This window comes from Vulpes vulpes, chromosome 6 (assembly GCF_048418805.1).
Source record: "Vulpes vulpes isolate BD-2025 chromosome 6, VulVul3, whole genome shotgun sequence".
NCBI lineage: Eukaryota > Metazoa > Chordata > Mammalia > Carnivora > Canidae > Vulpes > Vulpes vulpes.
Window position 1 is genome coordinate 52084243 of NC_132785.1, and position 27735 is coordinate 52111977.

The window sequence follows — 27735 nt, forward strand, 5'->3', positions numbered from 1 at the left end:
TTCCCAATTGTACAAATCTATTGCAGAAATAAAATATATCAGTTTAGAAAACACTTCATGAGGAAACATTTGACTTTATCTGATTTTATTTTTCACAGAATACCACAATAGGAACCAGCTTTCTACTTCAGATGAATCTAGATATGCTCATATCAATTTGGATTAACTGGACTGAAGGACCCCAAGAGGGACTCCAAGAACTTTTTGGATGAAGTCCATATATTGAAAGAACTTGAAATCTTTGCCACCAGAGGAACTCTGAAGTTTGTCTTCCTTAAAGTTCTTGGGGGAATAGTCCAGCGAACAGTTTGGGGTATAATCTCCAGTGAATCTGCTGGTATACAGGCATAAAAAAATGGCTGATTTTGTTTTCTTTCAAAATGGAAGCTGATATCCTCTTGATAAGGCTTTGATAACTCAAGTCGGCCTGGGAAGTAACTTGACCTTTCTGACTCATAATGACATACCTTCTTTCTTGTGCATTTCTCTTTATTCTGTGTATAACTGCGATCACAGTCCCAATGAATGTTGTTCTTTCTACATAAGTCAGATTTGGCCTTCTTTCTTTCTTTGCTCTCCAGATGCCTGTGAGATTTACCTTGCCTTTTTGCAAGATGTAGTTTGACATTTGATTCCGTTAAGGGAGCTGAAGAATGGCTGGTTCTGTACCTTGCAGTCCATGAAGTCTTCCCTTCACCAGATGGGATGGATGATGATCTAGACGGAACTTCCACAGCATTTAATGAACTGTGGCACAACCAGTCAGGAGATGGCATCTTAGAGGATGAGCTATATTTCCTGCCTTTGTGGAATTCATAGGAAGGTGTAACAATTGAGGAATGTTTTCTACAGCCTCTAGTATGATGGGAACCTGAATCTTCCCTGTACAATGGTTTCAAAACAGTTTTGCTTTTTTCCATCTTATAGAGATTTTCCAAAGGAATGCCTTTCTGTAATTCAAAGAGAATGTTTTGTGATTCCTGACTTAAGTAAGGGTTGGCTTCTAAAAACATACATTCTTCACTCTCTTGTGCTTCAAGAGCTGAGCATTCCTCCATGTTGGCTGAACTTTCAATATTTGTCTGACTCCCAGTAAAATCTTCAGAAAGCTGAGTTGAATGGGAATCAACTAAACTGGGAGCACTTTCCTGAGTCTTTGAATCAAAAGCTTTGTCTGCATCTGTTTCTTGAAACCATACATGACATTGTTTATCTTTTCCTGGAGTCACGTGAGATTTTAACTCTGAAAGAGCTGTAGTATCTTTCTGCCCTGTGCCCTGTTGATCAGGGTCAGAAGCACACACCTGGATGGGTTCCAGGAATTTTCTCATCAGTGATGAGTTTTCATGAGGACTTTCCTTTTTGAAAGAGATGTGCTGTTCTAACAGTTCCATGTCAATGCAAAGATCATCAGTATTTTCTCCTCTGTAATCTATGTTTTCACATATTGCAACTGTGTTTAACTTGAGAATATGTTTGGGAAGTGCAGTTGGTTTAGGGAATATACTTTTGACTGGAAGCCCCAGGAGAAAACGAAGGTATTTATATTGTAAATCAAGATCTATTTGATGAAGAGATTTTTCCTCAAAAATTAACAAAACTCTGTTTTTTCGCTTTGGTACTTTGATACCAGAATGAATACATTTAGATAAAGGTTTCCTTATATTCTGAGGATTGGACATTGCATATGATTCTCTTACAATTCTGGGAAAGGCTTTCATTCGAATCTCCAATGTCTTCATAGAAAAGTGTATGAGCAGTTTGTCTTTTTCTTCTACTGAGTAGTTTTGGAGAACATGTGGCCATAGCATCTGCTCAGCAGAAGTCACTGAAGACACTCCACTTTCTTCTAGCTTACGAGTACTCTTTAACTTTGTAATGATCTCTTCACTGTCACTTGAAACATTGACAATCAATGTCTTCAAAGAGCTGACAGGAGGTGAACCCTTGGCATATTTCTGTTTGAAGTTCAGTTCTATGGTATCAATCCCTTCTAGAGACAAAAAGCAAATTTTTTTATGTCTTGGATATGGCCTCCAACTGTTATCTTCTGAAATAGACTGTTTTAGATAAAAGTCGAACCTTTGGAAGGAGTGTTTTGCCATCTCTGGTATCAGATTCAGTTTGATTTCAAATGCTTTTGACTCTAAATGATTAGTGAGCCTACCATTCTCTTTGGGAGTAAAACGTTCTAAAATGGGTTTTGACTGCAGTTTGGGAGGTATCGTTGTGGATGTTGTTTCTGGACTCCCTGCACAAGGCAGTGACTTCCAATCATTAGGTTTATGGTCTTTTACTTTTTTCAGTATATCCTCACAAATTTTGTCATGGATTATATTTTTTATCTGGGATTCAAAGATATTCTTAATTGCTTCACAAAGAGGAAGTGAACTTTCTGCACTTGTACTATGTGCCACTACTTTTATTTCATTACTTTTAACTTGAGATGGTATCGGCACAGTTCCTAGAAAAGCCTTTTGTTGCTGGACCTTTTGTGTGGTTGTGTCCTGGATGGGTTCACTCTTCTCCCCCTGGTCAGGGGATGAGGTACACTCCATTATATGGAACGGCTGAGTCCCATGTTGTGATTCTTCTAGTCCTGGGGGGAAAATATTCATACTTATGGGACTTTCCATATGGATTTCCACATTGTCCTTAGGATAGTCAGACATAAGTGGATACTCTGTGGGTGTCAGAATGGGTTTTGGTGCCTTTTCTTCCTCCTCAGTCATAAGCAAGTCAGGTTCTTTTATGAACCTTGAGCTAGCATGCCCTGGAACAACACTTTCTTCTTTTGTTTGTGGAATTAAAATTTTTTCATTTGTTTCACTGCTGAGGTTTGCTTCTGATTTGACACTGGGAAGTTTTTGCATTTGTTGTTTGTCCAACACAAAAAAGGGCTGGGAATCTGGTGGAACTGTGTTTATGAAATTCTGGTTCCCTTCCTTTACAGTGCTTGAGCTCTTTTTCTTACTGTTTGGTGATTTCTTCTGGAATTCAGAAACACAGGATATCTTTTCTCTTTCTAGGTTTGTCTCAAAGTCTGCTATTTCTTCAGTCTGAGATGAACTCATCGTGGAAATAGAGAGATTTCTGATAAATGTTCCTGAGGCATCTTTACTGCACAAAATCGTCTTCTCTGGTTTCTTCAAGTCATATTCTAATTTCTTTCTATTGCTTGGGGTGCCACGTCCTGTGTTGTTAAGAATCTGTGAAATTGGATGATTTGGGATTTTCATAGTTAAATATTTGGGGCTCAATTCTCTTTTCAAATCCGTTACTGTTAATCTGCCTTTCCAGCCTTCTAATTTGAGAGAAAGAGGAATATAGGCATAAAATGAATCCAGAACATGTTTTTGAAACAATTTCTGTGGCTGAATATTTTGTTTTGCAACAGAGACTTCTAGTTTCTTTTTATGCTTTTGCTTGATTGAGTAGCTGCTTGCTGTATGAGTCATCATCTGAGTGTTAATTTGAGATTTCTGTGCCTTTAGAGATGGAATGTTCACGTCTATGGTATTGCTTGTCTCCCTTTTCTTATTCTCCTCCAGGTTGACCATGGTGTGCTTGTGCATTTCTGTTTTGTCCTCTCCCAGACAGATAGCTATGTTTGTGTCTATTTTTAATTCCCCTTCTTCCATCTCTAATGTTTTTTGCTCCAGATTTATAGTAGTGCTTGTATCAGTTTTATTTTTTCCCTCTAGACCTCCAGATTGAAGTGGAAAAGTCCAGTGGGAAGAAAGAGACTTCTGAAGTGATTCTAGAATACATTCTTCTTGTTCTGGAACTGGCGATGTCTGTTTTTTCCCTCCTATGGTATCAAACACTGTAATATCCATGTGAATTCCTGGTAATATTTGTATTCTGGGGTACACTGTAGTTTGTTTGTGTACATCTATTTCCAATGGTGTCTTTTGCCTTTCATTTTGAAGTGGGAACTTAAGAGAAAAGCTGGAGTCCAGCCAGGTCTTCTGTCCACTTTCAGACTGTAGCACCACTTGCTTTTTCATGACAATCTCTTGTTCCTCTATAATTGGGGTGGTATCTGACCCTGCGATATTCATTTTCTCAAGTGATCCCTTTGTCTGTGGGGCTAACACTTTGGGGGAGGGTATTTTGCTCATTTTATCTTTATCGTGTACATCTCCCTCAGGCTTATCAAATTTATATGAATCTGCAGATCCTGGAGATGCTTTTGATAAAGTTTTTTGTTGGTGGGCACCTTGCTCTGAAACAGAAAATCCATTTGTACCTGCAGGAGGACCAAACGTGACATATATTTCCTTAGATATTTTCTGTGGTGGTGAAACTAAAACCTTAGGACTCATTTTGTGGTTTAAGCTATCCATTATTTCAGTTTGTTTCTTCAGATTCTTGATTTTACCTGGATCCATTGTGGGGTAGGAAAGAAATGTAGTGAAAGTTTCTGTTTTATATTTATCTGGCTGAACCTCTTGCCCTGTAAAGAAATATTCCAACCTTTTCCCACTTATGGTGCCAAATCCTGTTAAATAAACGTCCTCAGGCTGTGAATTTAAAACTAACTGACTCAAATCTCCTTCTGATTTGACTCGTGGAGGTTCATTCCTTCGCTGTACACTGATCATGAAGTTTGAGGTCCACTGTTGCACTGTCTCTTCTTGTGGCACAGAGTGTTCTGATTTTTTAACGATGATTTCACTATTACCAGCAACTACCTCTGTAATTGACATTTTTGGGGTATCTGATGATTCCTGGAAATTTTGCTGTGGAGGAGAGGATCCTGTAACTCCTGATACATCTTTGTCTCTTTTGCTCCTTGAGTCTAGATAAAGGGGAGGAGCTAATGGGGCAGAAAGAAAAGTCCTTGTCAGAACTACAGGTAGCTCATCTTTACCTTTGTACATGTTTTCCTTTAGTTCTTTAATATTCAACACAAATTCCTTTGTGTCAAAGATATGTGAAATTGATGAAATCCTGGCCTCTTTGTGATCCATCCTGATCCTCATATCTACTGTTTTCACTTCATGCTTTTTTTCTTTCTGTGACATATGTTGTTTTTTTTCTCCTAGGTCACAAATTGCTTCTGTATCTGCTCTCTTCTCTGTATCTGATACTGCTGAAAATATTTGTGGAAGTTGAGAGGGTCTTTTAATTCTAAGCCTTTCTTCATTTATTTGTGTACCTTTTTCCAATGTAAGCTTAGCTGGAGGTTTGGAAACATAAAGTTTTCTTAGCACAGTACCGAGTGGTTTACCTGGACATTCATGTTTCTTTTGTTCTTGCCCTACAATGTTCAGATGCAATTCTGTTCTGTAGAGCATAAGGGAAGGAGGTGATTTCCTGGACTTCAAACTTATATCTGTGGTGTGCATCATATTTCTATCTATTGTTTTTTCTCTGTCCTGCTCCTCTTCCTGAGGCACATGTTGTTTCCTGTTTTCACTGTCTTTCATGACACGATCATTGATTGCTTCTGTATGCACTATTTCCCCAACACTGGATACTCTCTGCACAATAGACCTTGTAGGTCCTAGAATTTCATCATCTACCTGTATTTCTTTATCCAACTGCAGGCGAGGGAGAGATGGTAATGGAGAGGAAGACTTGGCCACAACCACATCTGATTCATCTTCACTTTCCTGCATCTTCTTTTCTTGATGTTTGGGGAGCATGAGGTTTACTATTTCTACTCCATTCTCTTCCTTGTTCTGGGGAATATGGTATTTTCCTTTTTGTGGGCTGATTAAAATATCACTGGCAATTGGCTCTATATATTCCATGTCCTCAGAATCTGATGATTCCTGGAAGCTGACTGAGGAAAAAGAGGATCTCGCTAATATGGGCATTCTCTTTTCCTTGTCTCTGGTATTCGTGATGAAGTGAAGTAGGGGAGATCTGCAAATACAAGTCTTAGTCAGCATTGCACCACATGGCTTATGCTGAACTTCCAGAGCTGTTCCCTCTTGCTCTTTAGCTTTCCACTGAAGGTCATTTAGATTGTATCTAAGTAAATTAGGTGATTTCTTTGCTTTTAAATACCTATCAGTGGGATCTACTAGACTATTTACATCCATGTTTTTCTCTCTATCCTTCGGTTTTTCCTGTAATGTGTGTTCTTTTAATTCTTTTACACCATTTGAAAGTTCTGTATCAGTTGTTTCTGCATATGTTGTTTTCACTACATCTGGTGATTCCTTAGACTGTAGTTGTGGGAGAGACAGTTTTGTAATTCTTATCATGTACCTTTCTCCTTCTGTTGAGCCAAATTTAAGATGTGGTAAAGTAAATAAAGAAGTACAAATGTTTTCCAGATTTGTAGCTGTGTCATTTTTATCTTTCTGCACCTTTCTCTCTTGCTCTCTAATTTTCCACTGCAATTTTTTGGTATTCAGCATAAGTGAAAGTGGTAATTCCTTTGCCTTCAGAGCCATATGTATTCGGGCCATTTTGTTTTCAGTATCAGTTTTGAGTCTACCCTTCTCTTTTAACACATAACCATCAAATGACTTCGTATATGGTTTTCTGCCTGAATTGGATGGATCCTGAATCTTTGGTGGTGGAAAATAGGATTGTGTCATCCCTAGTGTGTCTTCCTTTTCATACATTCTTGTGTCCCATTTCAGGTAAGATGAAGAAGGTAAGCAGGCATAGGTTTCCTTCAGAACACTTTCTAGTTCAATTTTGCCTTTTTGCACTCCTTTCCCTTGCTCTTTAATATTCAAAGGTAGTCTCTTTCTACTGGGTAGATGTGGAAGTGGGGATGTCTCTGCTGTCAAGGTGATTATTTGGGGGAACCTTATACCTTCTCCATATTTTATTTTTTTTCTGTCCTTTACCTTAGTATATGGCATACATTGATAAGCTTTTATTATTACATTACATGAGCTAATACCTTTATTGGAGTCTGCATATCTGATTTTTCCTGCACCTGATGACTTGGGGCACAGCAATTGTGAAGGAGAAAATCCTGTAACTTCAAGCAAGTCTTTGTCTACTTTGGTTCTTGTGTCCAATCTGTGATAAGATGGTGAAGGTGTGGAAGGAGGAGTTTTTGTCAGAGCCACATCAGGGTCTTCTGTTCTCTGCTGCTCCTGTTCTTCCTCCTTCATACTCCACTGGGGTTCCTTTCTCTTGTTCAAATCATCGTGCTCAGTGACACTGCATGTGTAAGGAGGTGATGATGTCTTTGCCTTAAAATCTGTATCCCTCGGCAGCCTTGAACTATTCATGGCTTCGGTTTGTACTCTGTTCCTTTCTTCCTGTTGTGGACGTTGTTCTCCTTTCTTCACATAGCTATCGGGCACCTCTGTAGATGCAATTTCCATTGAAGGCAATGATTCTTGGGGCTCAATATACGGTGCATCATTTCTTATTATTCCTGGCTCACCCTCCTTGTCTTTTATAGCATTCCACTTAAGACGAGTTGAAGTGACACAAGGATGAATTTTGCTCAGAAGCACAATGGTTTCCTTGCTATCTTCTTGTCCCACTTTCTCTTGTTCTTTCATGTTCACTTGCAATTTCTTTGTTTTGAGTATAAGGAGAAGGGGTGATTTCTTTGCCTTCAAACTTATGTACTTGGGATGTATTATATCTTTCTCAAAATTATTTGCTTTATCCTCTTCTCTCTGTGTCATGCATTTTGTTCTCTTTGAATCGTTTGAAATACCATCCAAAAGTGGTACTGTATATCTTAATTTCTCTGCATTTGATGATTCCCTGTGCCATAAGGGTGGAAGAAAGGGTCCTGTTACTCGTTTCTCTTCCTTGCCTTCTATACCTTTGTTTAATTTAACTTGAGACAGAGAGGGTCTTGTCAGAATCTTACCTAGCTCACTTCTTTCTCGTATGTATCTTACTTTTTCTTTTATGCTCATCTGTACTTCTCTAATTTGGGGGTCACAACTCCTAGAAGTATTTGCCTTAGAAGTAGTGCTTTTGGGGTACATTATGTATTTCATATTTATTATTTTTCTTCTATCTTCTTCTCTCTGTGGCTCATACTCTTGTACTCCTCTTACATCGTTTGGGGTATCATCCCCAGCTGACTTTGTATACACTATTTTCCTTGCATCAAAAAATTTCTGTAGCTGTAGTAGTGAAACAGCAGATTTTGTTATTCCTTGTATGTCTTCTTCTCCTTCTATACTTGTGTTCAATTCATGGTAACTTAGAGAAGATTCAGAAGCCCAATTTGAGGACAGAACTACTTCCTGTTTATCCTTACCTCCACGATCCATTTTCCCTTGGTCTTTACCTTTTGGATCCACTATCACCTGCTCTTTAAGATTCAATGGTATATCCTGTAAAACTGCTTGCTTTCTTTCCAAATCTTCATCTTTTGGCTGCATCATGTCTCTCTTGGATGATTTCTCTACATTAGTCTCTTCTTTCTGCAGTGCATATTGTTTTGCTTCTTGCACATCACTTGTGATATCACCATCAGTGGACTCTTTACTTGCTTTTTTCATTGCATCTGATGATTTCTGCTGTGATAGTTCTGGAAGAGAGTATCTTGTAACTTCAGTCACATAGTCTGCTTTTTTTATTCTTGTATCCAATTGTACATAAAAAGGAGCAGGTATGCAAGTACTGGTATTGGTCACAAAGATATTTGACTCACCTTTCATTTTTTGTATCTTTTTCTCTTGCTCTTTGTTGTCCAGCTGGATTTCCTGTAAAATTGGTGATTTCTTTTTCCTCAAAGGTATGACTTGTACCATTTTTACTCTTTCCTCTTCTTCCTGTATTATATATTCCTTGGATTTTTTTATACTGGTTGAGGCATCACCATTAATAGACTGTCTATATGCTATTTTTCCTGTATCTGATGACTCCTGGAATTTTGTTTGTAGGAAAGAGGATCTTGTTTTTATTAGCATGGCTTCTTCCCCTTTTACTCTTGTGTCCACTTCTGAGTAAGGTGGAAAGGAGATGGAAACAGAAGATTCGCTCCACATCCCAACTTGTTTATCTTTATTTTCTTGCAGCTTTTTCTCTTTTTCTTTGATGTTCAACTGTAATTCCTGTGCAACTGGAGTCTGTTTTGCCTTCAGAACTATTATTTTGGGATGCCTTATTTCTTCCAAAGCCATTTCCACTCTATCTTTCTGTGGCATATACTTTGCCTTTTTTATACTGCTTAAAATATCATCAATTGGTTCCTCACATATTCCCATTGCATTTGATAATTCTTGAAGTGTCAGTGATGGAAGACAAAATCCTGTGATTCCTCGCATGAGTACCTGTTTTATCTCAGGGTCCCATTCCACGTGAGGTGGAGAAGGGATGGAAGCATAATGTTTATTCTTGACTATGTCGAGATCACTATTTTTCTGTCTCATTTCCTCCTGTTCTTTGTTGTTCCATTGTGGTTCATTTCCATGCAGTGTGTGTTTAAAAGCTGTTTTCTGTCCTTTGAAAGTGACACACTGGAGGCCCATTATGTCTTTCACATGTACTACATTTTCTCCATCTTTTTTTTCCTGTGGCAAATATTCTGATTCTTGTATGTTGCTTAAACTGTCTCTATTAATTGACTCTGCAAATGATATTTTCCTGACATTTGGTGATACCTGGAGCGTTAGTGGTAGAAGGCAGCTCCTGAGTATTCCTGACTTATCTTGTCCTACTTTTGCTCTTGAATTCATATTAGTGTGTGATAGAGATGGTAAGGAAGTACACAAACTTGTCAGTTTCATACCTGATTTACCTTTACCTGTCTGCACCTTGCTTTCTTTTCCTGTAATGGGTGGGCCAATTTTTTCTGTACTTGGAATGTAATCCACAATGCTAACAATTTCTGATGCCTTCTTTCCACGTGGTATCTGACTCTGAAATACATCCCTCAAAGAGTGAGGAGCAGACTCTGGAGAAATCTGATGTATACATTCTGGATGCTTTTTTTCCTCAACAAGCAAACCAATTCCTTTTGTATTTGAAGTGTGGTATGCTGGAGGCTTTAATATTTTTTTTATACATGGCAACTTAATCTGAAGTACATCCATTGAGGAATGAGAAACAGACATTGGAAGAACCTTGCATGTACTTTCTTTTTGATGTTCTTTTCTTTTTCTATTATACAAGTTAATATAAGGTGGATCTCCTAGATTATCTGCTTCATTTGATGCTTTGTCTACTGCTGACCTCAAAACTTTTGAGCTCATTCTTTCCATTGATACTTTTTTCTTTAGCTTTTCATTATGGAATTGATGCAATATGCAAGAAGAAATGGATTCCAGAATATCTCCTTTATCCTGGGTAGAACTATGTGGTTGCGTCACCCTTAGGTTTTCCGGAAAAATTATTTTCTGTCTATTTAATCTTAATGGAATATCAGTTAACTTTGATTGCTCTTTTCTCCATGGATTTACAGGTAACCTCATAGGAATGCTTACATCTTCCTTCTTTGTATGTACTGGTTGTGTTACCTGAAGATGTTCCCTATTTGGGTGAGACACAGAATCCACAATACTTTCAGGAATGTCATCTGGCTTCGCCTCTCCTTTCTGCACTGCAGACATATTTTGCTGGACCACCAGATTAGTACAAAGAAACTTGTGTCCTTTTGAACCTTGTAAGATATTGGTTTCTTCTATATCTTCTCTTCTCAATAGATGTGAAATATTTTTTTTGTTAATGTACATATCTTCCTCAGCTACCTTCCCTGTCATTTTCAAATGAGAAGGTTCCATAGTGGGGTAGACAATAGATCCCCGAATTGTCGTTGAAATACTTTGTTTCCACAATTCTTGCTCCTTGTGAGTCCTCTGTCGAAAAGCATCCAACTCTGTAAGATATATATTATGTCCTTTTGAAATTAATGAGACATTGGTTTTCTCAGATACTCCTCTCTCCCATGGAATTGAAACTGAGTGTTTGACAATGTCTGCATCTTTGTGCTTTACTCTTTGTGCAACAAAGAATTCACAGTCTGTATGTGTTCTAATTCTTGGGATGTTGAACCTAGTGTAATTGATTTCCCTCTTTGGGGAAGCTAGATCAGGGTACCCTTCTCTTTTCAAAGCAACTCCTATTTTCACATGATCAAGCTCCTTCTTCACTTGTTGGGTAATCACTAACTGATCTCTACATTGCGGGAGAATGTCTCGTAAGACAGTTTGGCAGTTTTCTTTCTCCTCTCTAATGCATTGTTTCAGTATTTTGATATTTCTTGATATAGCACTCTTAATGTCAGTGGACCCTGAAGATGATATTTTTCTTTTGTTTAGTGATTTCTCCAGTTCTAGGTGTGGACTAATGTACATGGGCTTTCCTGGCCTGTCTTTCTCCCTTTTTACTTCTGTAAATTGTTTGATTTGAGATGAAACAGATCCAGAGCCATAAATATTGTTCAGAAATAAATCTGTTACAGTTTTATATTGCTGGAACTCCTTCTGTGTCTTAATGTAACATCTCAGTTCCATTTTGTTCCTTCTGGTTCCGTATCTGGTAGTGACAGTATCAAACAGCTTGGAGACAGGTGGCCTCTTTGCCTTCAATGTCACCCGACTGGTATGCAAAGTGTTTTCCACATCTGCTGTTTTTACCTTAGCTTTATGTTTTATGATTTTGGGATGCATAGGTGTGCAGGCATAAGCAGAACTAGCATTTGCTTTGCTTAGGGTATTTCTCTTTTCAGAAGACTCTTCATAGATACCCCAGGTACCCGGGGATTCCTCCATTTTTGTGTGTGACAAAATAGGCATAGAATCATACATAAATTTTAGGTCCACATTTAATACAGTTTTCTCTCTCTTTCTTTCTATCTTTTTTTCCTGTTGCTCATTAATGCTTAAACCAGCATTACCAGTGGTATTAAGTGGTTGTGAAATCACTAGCCCTTCAACTGGCAACTCCATTTGTGTTGGTTGTACACCACTAACCCTTGATACTCTGTCCATCCCTATTTTGAGTCTGCTTTGCCTTTTAATGTCAGAGGTATCTGGTGTGAAGTAACCGGTATTTGGAAATGTATCAGCCACATTTTTACCTTGTCTCATCTGTTGCATTTTGGCTTTTAAATTGGATCCAAGTTTTTTTCTGCGTTTTGTGGTAAACCGCCCTCTGATTTTAAGCATTTGTGAATTTACTGGATCTCTTTCCTTCATAGTTAAACACTTGAGATTCATTGTGATTTTCTCTTCCAATAATTGTACTGTGTTTATCTGGCTTTCAGAGTCTGATAAGATCGGCATAAAGAAATCTAAAGGCCCCTGGAAAGTTGTGGCTGAATTTTCCCTTAACTCTGCCTTTTCCTTTGTGATATGACCATGCAAATTTCTGTGAAGTGTTCTGTTATACAGAGTGTCCCTTGCTGTTGCACTGAAGGAGTGTTTATCAGTCACTAACTTGGGTGGTGGAATCTCAGTCCCTTCAGCAAGGAGTGATGCCTCGCTCACACTTTCAAACCACTGCCTCTTTTTCATCTTGTATTGGAATTTGCACCCCATTGTCTTTCTATGGCTTCCTGTAAAACACCTTGTGATATTAAGCAACTGTAAAACTGGCTGTTTCTTTGCCTTCAGAGTTACATACTTGGGATTTATTATAGTTTTATTGCCTTCAAACTCTAGAGTATAGCGCTGGTTTTTAGGTTCAGATGAATCAAAGCTGGAAAAATTGGAAGGTTTTAAAACCGTTCTTACCAAGTCATTTTGATTCCATGCCTTTCTTTCAAAAATAGAACTATCCCATTTTCTCCTAGGGTTTCTATCCCAGTGAGCACCACATTGTATTGAACCAGTCTTTGATTTCCTCACTTTTGGAAATGGAGTCTTTACACCTTCCATGCATTTAATTTCTTCTTGAGCATGATGACTTTTCACTGTTTCAACCTGAAGAAAATTCATTACATGTCTAGAAACAGGCTCCAAAATAGTTTCTCTAAAGCATTTTTCTTGCCTCATCTTTTGTGCTGTATAAGACAAATTCCAAGAGTTTCTGACTTCTGAATTATTGAGTTCAGACTCAGATTGGTAAGAACCAGGATTTTTCATATGATAGGCACTGAAACTAAAGTGTTGGTTATAGTCTGGAACTGATTCCAATAACATTTTTTGAATATTTTCCTCTTCCTTTTTATGTTGCACATTCCTTTTTATTGTGTTGCTTGATCTGTTTTGTGTATCAGTTGAGTCAGCCTTCCACACTTCCCCATCACCTGGTGATTTTCCTAGCTCTACAGAGGTATGGCTGTACAGTTTTACTCTTGGTTGATCCATTTCTGCTTTTGATGTGCTGTGCATTTCAATATCTGTATCATTATCAGTTGAAACAAGTGTGGGAAACAAAAATGCATTTGCTATACTTTTATTTTGTTGCATGTCATTTATTGTAGATTTTAAGTTGTAATCCTGTTCCTTTCTATAGCAGACATTATCATGCTCAGTGATATTAAGCATCTGTGAACAAAGACGCTTCTTTGCTTTCATGGTTATGCGTTTGGGACCCAAACGATTTTTCCTTCCTGAAAATTTTAGTATCTTCTCCTGACTTTCAAATAAAACAGACATTGTGGACATTGTTAGTAAATCTCTTTGCAACAACCTATATTTCTTGGCAATGTGACCACCCATTTTCCTTCTAGAGCTTTTATTTCCTGGATCTCCAAGTACTGAGTTCCCGGATTTGGTAGATGAGATATTTTGAATCAATCTGTGTTTCATTATTTTCTGAGTTTTTATGTCTTCCTCTTCTTCTTCAGGCAGTAGGGAAACTGCAGTGTGAACATCCAGCTTCCTTGCAGGGCTCCCATCAGATACAGGGCTACACTCTGCTTCATCAATTGAAAAGTAGTCAAATGCTGGGTTCCCTGATTTTGGACATGGAATCTTTTGACCTATTCTATGTGGTATGGCTTTTTGTGATGGAATATTCTTGCTCAGCTCTTCAATTTGAAATGGAATCAGAGGAGAACAAGTAGATTCCAATTTATTTTTTGAAACCAGTATTTGTTGCTGCACTTTCTGCTCTGTAATAAGTATATTTTGATCTTTTCTCCTTCTTGTATTATTCAGGAATTGTAGACCTGCTTCAAATAACACTCCATTGCCCTCTCTTTCTTTTTCATTTTGCCATCTTGATTCTGACGTACTGCCTGAGTTGCTCCATTTCTTAGGAGAATATGGACCCAGTCTTTCCCCTTCGTGTTGTTGTGGCTGTAAAATATTGCTTTTATTTCTTAATGGCTCTTTCTTTGCTTTTACTTTTTTATACATTTTGATGGCAGGTGAACCAGGTGTTGGTAAAGGGAAAATATTCACAAATATATCTGGCATACCTTGAGATATTTCTTTGGCCGTGTTTTTCAAGATGAAGTCCTGTTCCTTCCCATGGCTAAGAGCACCAGACCTAGGGATGTCGATCGTCTTTAAAACTGATGCCACCTGAGCTTTCCCATTTCTAGACTTGGGGATTTGTGCTGCATTTCTCTGACCTTCAAACTCGGATGAAGCTGGTGTGGAGAAATCAAAGCACTTTAGGGTTCTTGCTTGTAAATCCTTTTGCAACTTTACCTCTGGAATAGAACTAGCAAGTTCCTTCCTAGGGCCTCTTTCAGACAGGATGTCACTCTGTGTTGTAACAATTAAAGACTCACGGATTGATTTCTCTAGGACTGGATATAAAATCTTTGGACTCTTTGCATATTTTAAGCCTTTTTGTGTTTTTGTTCTTTTTGGTAGCTTCTCAAGTGGAAGTGAATTCAAAATAGAGCAAGAAACACAATGTAATACACTTTTTGTAAAAAGTGTTTGTTGCTGCAGTTCCTGGACTGTGTTAAGTGGTTCTGTGACATTTTCCCTTGCTAAATTCTTCACTTCTAGTTCTGATTTCACAAAGTGGGGCTCCTTCATTTTACCAGCAATGAAACTGGAGTGCTGAGAATTTCTCAGGGCTGCTTCTTCACATTGGTCTTTGACTTCCTTTGTGCTACTGGAGGGAAGACCCCTGTTATCACTGGAATCAGCAGAGCAGGCTTTCTCCCCATCTGGTGATTGTTCTCGCTGTTGCAGTTCATGACTGAATCTCATCTTCCATGACACATCTGATTCTGCTTTTATTCTGTTATACATTTTCATGTCAAGTAAAACAGGAACAGGAGAGGAGATGGCACTTAGGATCATGTCTGCTGTGGGTTTCCCTTGTTTCATCATGATTTTGAGGTTATATTTGAATTGCTTTTTATGGCTTGGTGTTCCACGTTTTGAAATAGTAAGTGTCTGGGAAATTTGTGCCTTCTTTGCCTTTGAAGTTACCCATTCAAGACTCATTTTATTTCTGTCTATATATTTTAAATTGTTTCTTTTTCTTTTCAATGCAGGTAAAGCAAATGTGGATAAATCCAAAGACTCCGGAACTGTTGCTGGTAATTCTTGTGCTAATCCTTCCTTTCTCTCTGCAATAAGATCTTCCAGGACCCCAGAGCATTTTATATGAATTAACAAGTCAATAACCTGTGATTTCAGGATCTTTGGACATAGGTTTTTTAGACAACCATTCCCTGAGATATTAAATATCAGTGAAATTGGTGCCTTCTTTGCTTTCATAACTACACATTTAGGATTCATTTTATTTTTTAAGGCTCTACATGTAAATGTCTTTCTCTGCCTTTTAGATTCAGATAGATCAGGTGTGGAGACATCCAAAGACTCCAAAACAGTTGCTTGTAGATTTTTAAACCCTGCACTTTCCTCTTTACCATGACTGTATAGTTTCCCCATGTGGCTCCCAACAGTTATGACACCAACCTTCATTGTATCCATTAAAATTTCACCAATTAGCGATTCCTTTGATTTTAGAAGAGGAAGCTTTGAACTTGCTGTATATATTGCACCATTTTGTGTCTGGTGGCTTTTCTTTGGCTTCTCTCCCTGCATTGAATCTGTAGGCTGCATTCGGTGTGAGATGTCTTGTTCAATAACACTTCCTTGGCCTTCTGATTGATGAAGGTCAAGCTCCTTCCTTTGGCCTGAATGAAATTTGAAGTGTTGGCTGTGCTGTGGAATTACTTTTAATGTCTCCTGTTTTTTTTTTACTTTCTCTTCATCTTGAAGGCTGTTCTTTTTGGTGTCATCTGAGATAATCTTTCCTTCACTTGGTGATATTGCTTGCTTTACTTGTTTAGAACTGAGACTTGTTTCTCCTAACATACCTTTTTCTCTTTCTATCTTGTTATACATATTAAGGTTAGGTGTAGTAATAGTCATGGAAGAATACGTTTTAGCTTCCATCTTTTCACTCTGATCCACCTCTACCATTTTGGTTGTAGAGTTACACCCCAATTCTTTTCTATGGTTTGGGCTAACACCACCCTTGATACTGAATATGTATGAAACTGGTGGTTTCTTTGCTTTTAAAATTCCACATTTGAGATTCACTAAAGTTTTCATGTCTGAATATTTTTTAAAATTTCTCTTCCTTTTGAGTGTAGATAAAGCAGGTATGCAGAAATTAAAAGTCACTGTGTCTTTCTTTTCAGTACCACCAGCCTGTTCCTTTTGATGATTTGAATCAGATGGGACACTGTATTCTCTTGTAGAAAAAATGATTTCATCAATCTTTCCTTCCCCTGACTTTGGAGGTGAAAACCTAGCATAACTCTCTAGATTTCCAAATTGAAATTGATCCAATACAGGGCATGAGGTAGAACCTAAGATAGTTTGTTTATCATGTGTTTGTGGTTGTACCTGAATATTTATACTTTGTGTTTCTTTCAGTTCTTCATCAGACTTGATGAAGCCACAATTCTGATATGCATTGAATATGAAGCGTTGGCTATTCTCTGGAGCTGGTAAAGTTTCATGTTTCCCTTCCTCCTCTTTCTTATCTCTTACACTGTTAGATAAAGTACTCACAAGTAGACAATGTACTTTTCTTCCATTTAGCAATTTACCTTGTACTGGCTGCATATGACCATGTCTTGTTATCCTCTGCATATCTGTCTCTACATTTAATTCACTACTCACTTTGGCATTGGGCAAAAGACACACCTTGGACTGAATGACATTGAGAAATGCATCTGCTCTGTTTTTATTTTGCTGTGGATTTTTCATCTTCGTTTTAAAACTGCATTGCAGTCCCTTGTTCTGTGTGCCATCAAGTGTATATGAAACAGACTCCATAAGGCTTTCTCTGGATATAATTGTTTGAGGTACTTCTTCCATTTTGAGCTTCTTCTTTGGATTTGCATCCATTCTAAGGTTCCAGCTGTCATGAAGGACTGCTTCTGGTGGAGCTTCATCTCCCCTCACTTCATCTTGCAATTTAACTTCTTCTAGTGTGTATCGAGAGTAACTGCTTTTATTAATAGAATACTTTTTTTCCTTTTCATCTTTGGATTTCTCTTGTTTTAGCTCGGTCTGACTGCAGTTCTCTGCATTTAATCTGCTGTGTGTTCTACTATGAGACAAAATAAACATGTGAGTGTAAGTAACATTCACAAGCACATCTGCCACAATTTTATCTTGCAGCATCTGTTTAATCAGGATTTTAAAACTGGCTCTCAATCTTTTCCTAAGACTTGCAGTACCATGCCTATTGATACTAAGCATCAGTAAGTTTGTCGACTTCTTTACTTTCCTAATTACAGACTTGGGGCTGAGTAGCCTTTTGGCTCCTGATAATTTTTTTCTTATTTTCTGCCTTTTAAAATATGATAAAGGAAGCATATGGATAATGAAAGACCCCAAGGCAAATGCAGATAAAACTCTTTTGAGGTCTGTCTTTTCTTCTGCAATATGATCATCCATTGTCTTTCTGGGGCTTCCACCAAATGGGATACCACATTCTCTTGTTTCAATTAAAACTTCACCAACTCGTGAATTCTCTAGAACTGTAAGAGGATTCTCTGGATCTGTAGTTTCTCTGCCTGTAAGTCTCTCTGCGCTTTGCTTTACCTCAACTTGAAATGGATCCATTGTGGGGCATGGACTAGTCACCAAAACTGTTTCTGTAGGAAGAGTTTGTGATTGTACTTCTTGCTCTTTATTTTGAGTTTCCCCACTTCCTGGACTGCTCTGTTTTATTTCAAATCTGAGATATTTGGGCTTCTGCTTTAGTTGCAAGCTAAGCCTGAAATCTTGTGGCAGCTGTGGAACTCCTTCTTCTAAAATTTGTTCCTCTTCCTCTCTGACATGTTCTTGTGGCTTTTTAAATATACATCTCTTCTCGATGTATTTTGCATCCCATATTTTCTTTTCATCTGGTAATTTCTTCAGCTTTACCACTGAATGGCTAGACCCTGTTGTTGTTTTATCTGTCTTGGCTTTTAATCTGCTATGCATTTTCATATCAAGTGGTTCAGAAACGGTGGTGTTAGTGGCATCAAGAAATGTAGCAAATATTCTTTCCCCTTGCATATTTTTTACTTTGCTTCTGCTGTTGCATTCCAGTCCCTCGCTATCACTTGGGTTATCACCTTCTGTAGCATGAAGTGTTACTGGTGGTTTCTTTTCCTTCATAATTACATCTTCTGTACTCTTTTGAGTTCTTATACTTGCCAATTGTTCACTGTCTTTATACTCTTTGATTCCTAGTGAAATGAACAGATTAACCTCTGAAGTCTCCAGAACAATTTCTAGAAAATCTTCTTGCTTTTGTGTATTTCCATCTGGAAAGTACCTTCGCATTTCTGGTGAACTAGTTGGTAATTTCTTTCCACCTAAAAGTGGAAGATGGGAATTCTCTGTACTTCTGAGGTCTTCCTGTGTTTTCATCCTCCTGTTCGATTCCACTTTAGGAGAGGAGACAAATTTTTGCCAAGGTTCTGATATAATGTCTTCTAAAGGTGCCTCCTGCTTTGGAATATGCAGGTCAGATGTTTTTTTAATATTCGGGGCATGAAACTCTGCAATACCAATTCCCTTTGCTTGTGTAATTGGGCCTTTAAGAGACTCTTTATTCTTCCAGTTCATTTCTATTAGTGAAAAACAAGGTGATTTTAGCTGAAAAGTATTGTTAAAAGACTGTTCTAGCTGAGGCAAGGTTTTCGGTGAAATGGTTTTTTGTCCTTCATTTTCTCTGCCATGCTGCTTTATATCTCCAGTCCTGCCTGACGTTCTTCTTTTCTCTGTAGACCCAGCATCATTGACATTCTCTGCATCAAGTGACAGAGAATGTCTACATCCTGTTACACCTGGCATGACTTTCACTAGTTCTTTTCTGGAATACTTCTTAATATAAGGAGGGACAGGCTTGGAAACATAAATAAGATGCAAAGCTGTATCTGGTATACTTTTCCTTTGATGTAATTCTTTCTTAGCATTATACTTGCATCCTAACTTGCTGGGTTTTGAAGTGTGACATACTGTGATTTGAAATACCAGTGGAATTTGCGTTTTCTTTGACTTTTGAGATAGAACTATGAGACTAAATTTACTTTTACTATGTAATGTTTTTCTCCTGTTTTTCTGCCTTTTAAAAAGAGTACATGAAAGAGGCCCCGAGCGATATGTAAAATACTGATTTAATTCTGATGAAGTGATTTGTTTCTGGCCCTCTGGTTTTACACTCTCTATTTGTAGCATCCCTTCTGCAAGTGCATTTGGACTTACAGTTAAAACTAGACATCTGGCATTCTTAAAAATAGCATTTTGCCCCTCAATTAAATGTTTACTCTTGTTTGAATCTTCAAAGCAAAAAGAATATTGGGCCTCATCGAACTGGTTTTTATCAGACTCTAGGCCCTTGATTGAATCTTGATTCTCAACAGAATATGACACATTCACCAAATGTTGGCTTCTGTCCTTTTCTTGGGTCTGGAAGGATTCTTGTGTGCTGCTACAAAATGGCTTTCTTGTCAGATCACGAGGCAGAGCAAAGACCATGATATCAGGCTGGCTATTGACTGATTCTTGGTTGTTAACAAATTGTTGGACTTGACTAGTAAATCTGGCTTCATAAAAACCTTGATTCTGAATAGCATTTTGTCCTGGAAGAGAATCTTGTGCTTGGGCAGAAATATCCATTGTAACAGAATGTTGATTCTGAATCGGGGACTCTTGAAATCTTGAGTACAGATAAGTTGTTTTACTCTCTGATGTAGTTTTGGATTTTAAAGCAGCTTGATTTCTCACATTTTCTTCCAGAATTCTGACTTGGTCTCTGGAAAGAAATAAGTGGGCAGGAGGGCATGGTGCCACATTGAGATCTTCACTTTCTATAGATCTTCTAGAACTTCTTGAAAAGTTAAAGTCGGAAGAAAATATCAAATTTTTATTTTTGTTGGTTTTCAATATTGAAAATAATTTCTTTGATGAAAATTGTATTGTTTCATGTTCATTTTCTGGATACCCTCCATGGCTTGGAAGAAATTCCTTTACTTCTGAATGAAACAGTGACAAAGATGAGCTAGTCCCATTTGAAGATGTTATATGACTTTCACTAAAGTGACTTACTTGATATTTACTTTCACTGGTACTCAACCATATTACTTCATCTGCCAGTAGAACTCTATCTTCAAAGTTACTTTCATTTTCTTCAGAAGTAAGTGATGAAGCAATTGTTCTTTCTGAAAAGTCATCAACTCTGAATATAAGGAAACATATAAATGAGTTGTCATTTAGGACATATTTCATACAAGAACTCTCTTCTAGATTTAAGGAAACCCAACATAGTATATGAAAACATAGCTCAACATAAAGATAAATTGAAAAGTCATTATCTACATTACAAAATAACTCATAACCTAGTTTCATTTATTTCATAAATCAATCCACTGACAAGGTGAAGTAAATTGTTTTCATTTTTCAGAGAACAAGGGATTTTTTACATCAAAAACCTATTCAAAGACTTTTTGACAGCAATGAGTGAAAGTTGCAGGTTAATCTTTCTGCCCTTGGATGCTGCCAAGTAAGCATCATTAGTCTCCCCACCACCACCACCACCACCACCATCATGTTTAAGTCAGAGTCTCCCAAAGAGTGTGAATAGCTGTGGAAGGTCTTCATTGGAGGTTTGAGCTTTGAAACCGATGAAAGTCTGAGGAGCCATTCTGAACAATGGGGAAGACTTATAGACTGTGTGATAATGAGGCTCCAGAAGCTTTGGGTTTGTCATGTATGCTACTGCGGAGGAGGTGGATACAGCCATGAATGCAAGGCCATACATGGTAGATGGAAGAGTTGTGGAACCAAAGAAGACTGCCTCAAGAGAAGATTCTCAAAGACCTGGTGCCCACTTAACTGTGAAAAAGAGTTTTGCTGGTGGCATTACAGAAGACACTGAGGAATATCATCCAAGAGATTCTTTTGAACAGTATGGGAAAGTTGAACTGATTTAGATCATGACTGACTGAGGCGGTGGCAAAAAGAGACATTTTGCTTTTGTAACATCTGATGATCATGACTCTGTAAACAAGACTGTCCTTCAAAAATACCACAATGCAAATGGCCGTAACTGTGAAGTAAGGAAAGTCCTATCAAAGCAAGAGATGGCTAGTGCTTCATCCAGCTAAACAGGTCAAAGTGGTTCTGGAAACTTGTTGGTGGTCGTGGAGGTGGTTTTCATGGGAATGACAACTTTGGTCATGGAAGGAACTTCAGTGGGCGAGGTGGCTTTGTGGCAGTCGAGGTGGTGGTGGATATGGTGGCAGTGGAAATGGCTAGAATGGATTTGGTAAAGACGGAAGCAACTGTGCAGGTGGCAGAAGCTATCATGATTTTGGCAATTGCAACAATCGGTTCTCAAATTTTGGACCCATGAAAGGAGGACATTCTGGAGGCAGGAGCTCTGCCCCTATGGTGGTAGAGGCCAGTACTTTGCCAAACCATGAAACCAAGGTGGCTATGGTGGTTCCAGCAGCAGCAGCAGCAGCAGCAGCAGCAGCAGCAGCTATGGCAATGGCAAAAGGTTTTTTAAATTACTGCCAGGAAACAAAGCTTAGCAGAAGAGGAGAAGTGACAGGGAAGCTACAGGTGACAACAGATTTGTGAATTCAGCCAAGCACAGTGAGGCAGGGCCTTGCTGCCACAAAGAAGACATGTTTTAGACAATACTCATGTGTATGGGTAAAAAACTCAAGCACTGTATTTGTGATTAATTGTATAACAAGCTATTTTAGTTTCTGTTCTATGGAAAGTATAAAGCATTCCAACAAAAGGGTTTTTTTTTTGTTGTTGTTATTGTTTTTTAAAATATTTTATTTATTTATTCATGAGAGACACACAGAGAGAGAGAGAGAGAGAGAGGCAGAGACACAGGCAGAGGGAGAAGCAGGCTCCACACAGGGAGCCCGACGTGGGACTCGATCCCAGTCTCCAGGATCAGGCTCTGGGCTGAAGGTGGCACTAAACTGCTGAGCCACCCGGGCTGCCCAACAAAAGGTTTTAATGTAGATTTTTTTTTTGTACCCATGCTTTTGATTGCTAAATGTAATAGTCTGATCATGATGCTGAATAAATGTGACTTTTAAAAAAGCAAACAAACAAAAAGTCGCAGGTTAAGATTATATGCTTTTACAAAGAATATGTTTGTTTCTGTTCTCTGTATGAAAGTTTTGGCAAAGATGAAAATATTCTTATGGATATTTAGTAGATAGAACAGAATAATGTCCAATACCACAAGCGATAGTTTTCTACAAGTAAACCCAGATTATTTTAACAGCTATTTATTTCTGATCAATAGAAAAGCCTATATTCTAGGGCAGTGCTTCACAGCAGAATTTTGGATTGGAATAATGATCATGCAAGTGGACTCTGCACCATTACTCTACACCCAATGATTAGGCTAAGTCTAACAGTAATCTCATTCCCAAGTGACTAGTTTAGGAGTGGGCATGAACTAATTCTAGCATAAGACAAAGATTTTTAAGGACCTGTGGAAAAAGTTGCCTTGTTCCTAAGAAGGACACAGGAAAAATTGACATCTTACTTCCTTACTGGATGTTGCTATTCTGATTCTGAAACTCTGGTGGCCACCTTTCTACCCACCTCTCTTAGTACGGCAGTTTGAATCATGGTTTTCTGTCACGTGAGAATTAAAATATCCTAACTGATACAGGTAGGGATATACAAGCATTCTGGGGAATCAAGGGATCCCAATTAGTTATAACAGTGTCCAAACATAATTAGGATAAAATTTTTTCAGGATAAGAATATGATTATTCACTTAAGAAAGTAGAATATTGGGACACCTGGGTGGCTCAGTGGTTGAGCATCTGCCTTCAGCTCAGGGCATGATCTTGGTCTGGGGATCGAGTCCCACATTGGGCTCCCTGTGAGAGCCTACTTCTCCCCTCTGTCTATGTCTCTGCCTCTCTCTCTGTGTCTCTCATAAATAAATAATATCTTAAAAAGAAAGAAAAAGTAGAATAGTGAAAATGTAATACATAAAAAGAATTAATTCTTGCACATTTCAGGAAAAAGAGGAAAGCTGAAATGCAACACAGGTATTTCAGCAATGTAATAGTGTTATTTTAAACACAATAAAACAATGCTCAATAATTTTCATATGTTGAACCAACCATGTACTCCTAGGAACAATCCCACTGGGTCATAGTGTAAAATCTTTCTAATATGCTGCTGGATTTGTTGTCCTAGTGTTTTGTTAAGGATTTTGCTCCTAGGGGCTCTGGGTGGCTCAGTTGGTTAAGTGTCTGCCTTTGGTTGGGGTCATGCTCCCAGAGTCGTGGGATCAAGCTCAGAATCAGGATCACTGCTCAGTGGGAAGCCTGCTTCTCCCTCACCCTGTCCCCCACCCATGCTCTCTCTCTCTCTCTCTCTCAAATAAATAAAGTCTTTTAAAAATATATGTAAGGATTTTGCTTCTATATTTATAAGGGTTATGGGTCTGATATCTGAAATATCAGCTCTACATACACTCCATCTGGCAAGCTTCTAGGCCATCATAATTCTCCTGGTTTTCTTCCTCACTCCATGGTAGCTCCTTCTCAGTCTCCTTTAATGGCTCCTCCTCTTCATTCTACCTCTTTGAAGTGTCTCAGGGCTCAGTCCTTGTTCATTTTCTCTTCTTACAGTTCCTTTGAAATCTCATCTTTTCTTGTAGTTTTTAATATTGTCCATAAGCCAACAATGCCCAAACATATGACTTCTACCAGACATCTTTTCCAAACCACTTATTCACTACCTCTATTAGATATCAAATCAATATCCCTAATTCAACAAATACGAAACAAAATTCCTGATCTCCCCCATCAAAACCTGCTCTACCCACAGTTTTCTTTATCCGGATTGATGACAACTCCACTTTCTACTTGCTCAGGCCAAAACTCTTGGGAGTCACCTTTGCCTCCTCTGTTGGCTTTTCTAAGTACATCCTGAAACCAACAATGTCTCACCACTTCCACTGGTACCACCCTGGTGTCACTCACCTTTATCTCTCACTTTGGGTTACTTGCAATAGCCTGCTATCTCCTTAGACCCTTGACCAAATACAGTCTACTCTCAACACAGCAGGCAGAATAATCCTTTAAAATATCAAGACAGAACATATCACTTCCCTATGCAAAACTCTACAATGATTCCCTGTTGTTACTTAAGAGTAAAAGCTATTGTCTTTAACATGGCCTAAGAGGCCCAACCATGATCTGGTCACCGATTCCTTCTCGAACCCCATCCTTTGTATGTCACCCCCACTCCTTGCACAAGCCACATTGGCCTTCTTACTGTTCCTAAAACACTATTCAAGCTCCCCCTTAGGGCCCTTGCTCTAGCTGGTCCCCCTGTCTGGAATACTCTTCTACCTTATCTTACCCTATTCTGATTACTAACTCTTATCCATAACAAGCTGACCCAGACATACAACCCAACCCTTTCTTTTAGTTCAGAAGGGGGGAAATGCACGTACACAAACCACTCGTAAAAGTGGCTCAGAACTGAAGGCAGAAATGGAGGGGAGTTGGTTACAGCAACACAAATAACACCCACTGAAACATTAGTCGTGTCTCCCATTTCTGCAATGTCCTTTGGCCTCTCCCCAGCAATGTCAACTGGCCTTGGAAAATTTAAAAGAAATCTCTACACTCCTTGGAAGACTGAGAGTTCTATAGCCATGCTAAAAAGTAAATACCAGAAGTAGTTGTTAATCCATTAAGCTGCTCAATGGAATACAGTCATAGTACAATCCTAAGGTCATGGTAACAAATAAATACCAATTTTGTTTTTAAACTATTTTTATCAATGATAATACCCTTCAGGAAATACGCTTCTGAAACCAACTGGTCAGTGACAGCTCCAAGCTTTGAGAGTCATATAATGGTGGCAGGCTCTCCAGGAACACACTTCTAAGGCTGATGTCAACGCTGAAACAAACCATTCCCCAAAACTGGATCAACGTCAGATGAGAGTTTGCTTTGCTCACTGAACTAGGCCTGGCCAGCAAGAGTCTCCCTGATTCCAGATACCACAGTGTTCTCATGATGTTCTTTACACCATTCAGTCCTGAGCCTCAGATCTTCTTCCCTGCTCCTCCCTCCTATCTGCTCAGTCCTCCACCTTTCTCTTCTCTCCTGCCTCATAAGCAAGGCAGAATTCATCTGGTCTCTGATGCGATGCACTTTAACGAGTGTGATGCTTGAGCTTCCACCAATATTCAAGTAGTTTCATTTCAAAATAATTTAAGATGCTCTCCCAAATATGGTTCTGCCCTCAAAAATAATCCTGGTGCCATGGTATAAAGTATTTTTGCTTTGTTACACATATCATTTTAACTAATCTCCATGATTTCCTAAGAGGTAATTCTTCTAACTGCTTTTTTTTGAAAGTAAGGAAATGGAATTTCCGTGAGTTTAAGCCCAAGGCTATCCCGTCATTAAGAGGCAAAACTATGACATAAACCTAGATTTTTTAAAATTCAAAATCTGTGTTTTTTCACTACAATATGCTGCCCACCATGAGAGCCATATCTCTTTCCTAACAGTAGTCATAATTTATTGCACATACCCTGCTACACTATTCATGTCCTGGAAATGACCTCCTTATCTTCCTAACCTGCTGTCTTTTTCTAATTTTCACTCATCCTTTAAAATTCAGCTCCAGCATAACCGTCTTCATGAAGCCATCCCCAACACCCTATGCTGGCTTAGGTATCTCCTAAATGTTTTCCTAATGATTCTATCACAGTTACTCATCCTTTATGTATATGTCTCCTCCATGAGAATGTAAGCTTCTAGGGAACAGAAACTGTCTTACTGTTTGTATCCCAGCATCAAACACAATGTTCATTGTAGACCAGATATCTAATGATTGTTCAATGGATCTTGATAAGAGCAATTAAAATATTAACAGCAATAAGAGTAGTGATGTCACATTTAATCCTAGCACTGGTATATCTTTGGGATGCTGATGGATTCTGACTGTATAAACAGAGTACCATCCTTGCAGTACCTAGTTGAGGGTTTACTTGGTTCACAGTAGGTGCTAAATGTTTTTTTTTTTTTTTAATTGAGTTATATGAACTGGTGTTGCTACTTATTCATTTGCACTGCAGAGAGGTCGGTTAGGGAAGCAAGTTTTACTAAACCTCTATAAACTTTCTTTTTCCTCATTTATAAACAGTAATAATACTACCTACTTGGAAGGACAATTTCAACAGTACATGAAAAGCTATTAACACAGCTTGGAACAGAGCATAACCATTAACATCAATGTTAGATACAACTGATGATTCACTGAACTCTACATCTGAAACTAATGATGTACTATATGTTGGCTAATTGAATTTAAATTAAAAAAAGATAATCAATGTTAGATTGAATTATGATGTCAAGTAGCTGTGGTGCTCTATACATTTGGGAAAACCCTTTTCTGTAATTCAGATGTAAATGCAATTTTGAATAGCACAATACCAATCTATTTCATTTAATTTTAAAATAGATCACTTACCTTTCTTCTGAAGATGAAGGAATTGGCCAGTCATCTAGAGATAAGTGGGAATATAACAACAACAAAAAAAGGTCAGAGCACCAATACAAGAGGCTCAGGTTGAACAACTTTTACATTAAATCATGAAATTATATAATATTTACCAAATTTCACACTTTTCAGGCAATTGTTTTCCTTCTATTTCAAGAAGACAATAAATAAATGTTAGAGTAGTCCAAATATCAAAGTTCTGCAATTTTAGAAGTAATTCTTATATATGATTTTGAAAGATAGGAGAGAAAGAATCAACCATGTTACCTCCTGAGCACTTGAACTACCCTTTTCTGGAAGTGCAGGCTTCTTATTAAAGGATGTACAAATCTTTATGAGTATGATCTCAAAAATAATCCCTAGGAAAATTATAAAAAAGATTGCCAACCAATCATTTTGAGTCCAGGACTCTACAAGTTCCCACAATGTCCAAAATGTATTATCTTCCAGTCTATTCCGTGCTGCTTTTTTAAAGAAATAAAATTGCTTTGACATTTTTATGTAATATGTGACATAGATTGATGTCTCATTCTGAAATCTTCAATTCTGGATGCCCCAAAATACAAAAAGGTGATATGCCCATCTCATAACCACATGGAATGCTCTGCCAGAAAAAAAAATTCCCAGTGCTGCTCAGTGTCTTGATCAGGTACAGCAGTGACTGCTCTGGTTCTGAGTAGAGGGAGGTACGTGTCATAGTGGGTATTCATCTAAGCTCATGTCAACTTACTTTTAGTAATGATGAAAGTTCACTGGTGAGACATGTATACTGCTTTAATAGTTTTTCAATTTATAAACTTTAAATCATCCTTTATTAATTTCACAAAAAGAAAACACAATTCCATAAACAATCCCTCAGCACAGCTGGATTATTTACCACCGT

General features: G+C 38.1%; 1 protein-coding gene across 1 annotated transcript; it reads right to left on the reverse strand.

Annotated features, from left to right (window-relative positions):
* Positions 1 to 84: 84 nt before the first annotated feature.
* CCDC168 (coiled-coil domain containing 168) lies at positions 85 to 27347 on the reverse strand. Its single transcript, XM_072762540.1, has 4 exons — positions 27120 to 27347; positions 26966 to 26999; positions 26823 to 26856; positions 85 to 20508 (listed from the first exon to the last, which is right to left on the reverse strand). The coding sequence occupies exons 1-4, from the start codon at positions 27345 to 27347 to the stop codon at positions 153 to 155; spliced, it is 20652 nt and encodes a 6883-aa protein (XP_072618641.1). The 3' UTR covers positions 85 to 152.
* Between the last annotated feature and the right edge of the window lie 388 nt (positions 27348 to 27735).

Bases quoted from the DNA above. Each gene is read 5' to 3' on its own strand.
- CCDC168 (XM_072762540.1), bottom strand. From the start codon at position 27,347: ATGTCAAAGCAATTTTATTTCTTTAAAAAAGCAGCACGGAATAGACTG. The intron at 26,857-26,965 runs GTAAATATTATA...ACTTATCTCTAG, and splicing joins CCTGAAAAGTGTGAAATTTG to ATGACTGGCCAATTCCTTCA. The intron at 20,509-26,822 runs GTAAGTGATCTA...CCTTATATTCAG, and splicing joins CCTTCATCTTCAGAAGAAAG to AGTTGATGACTTTTCAGAAA.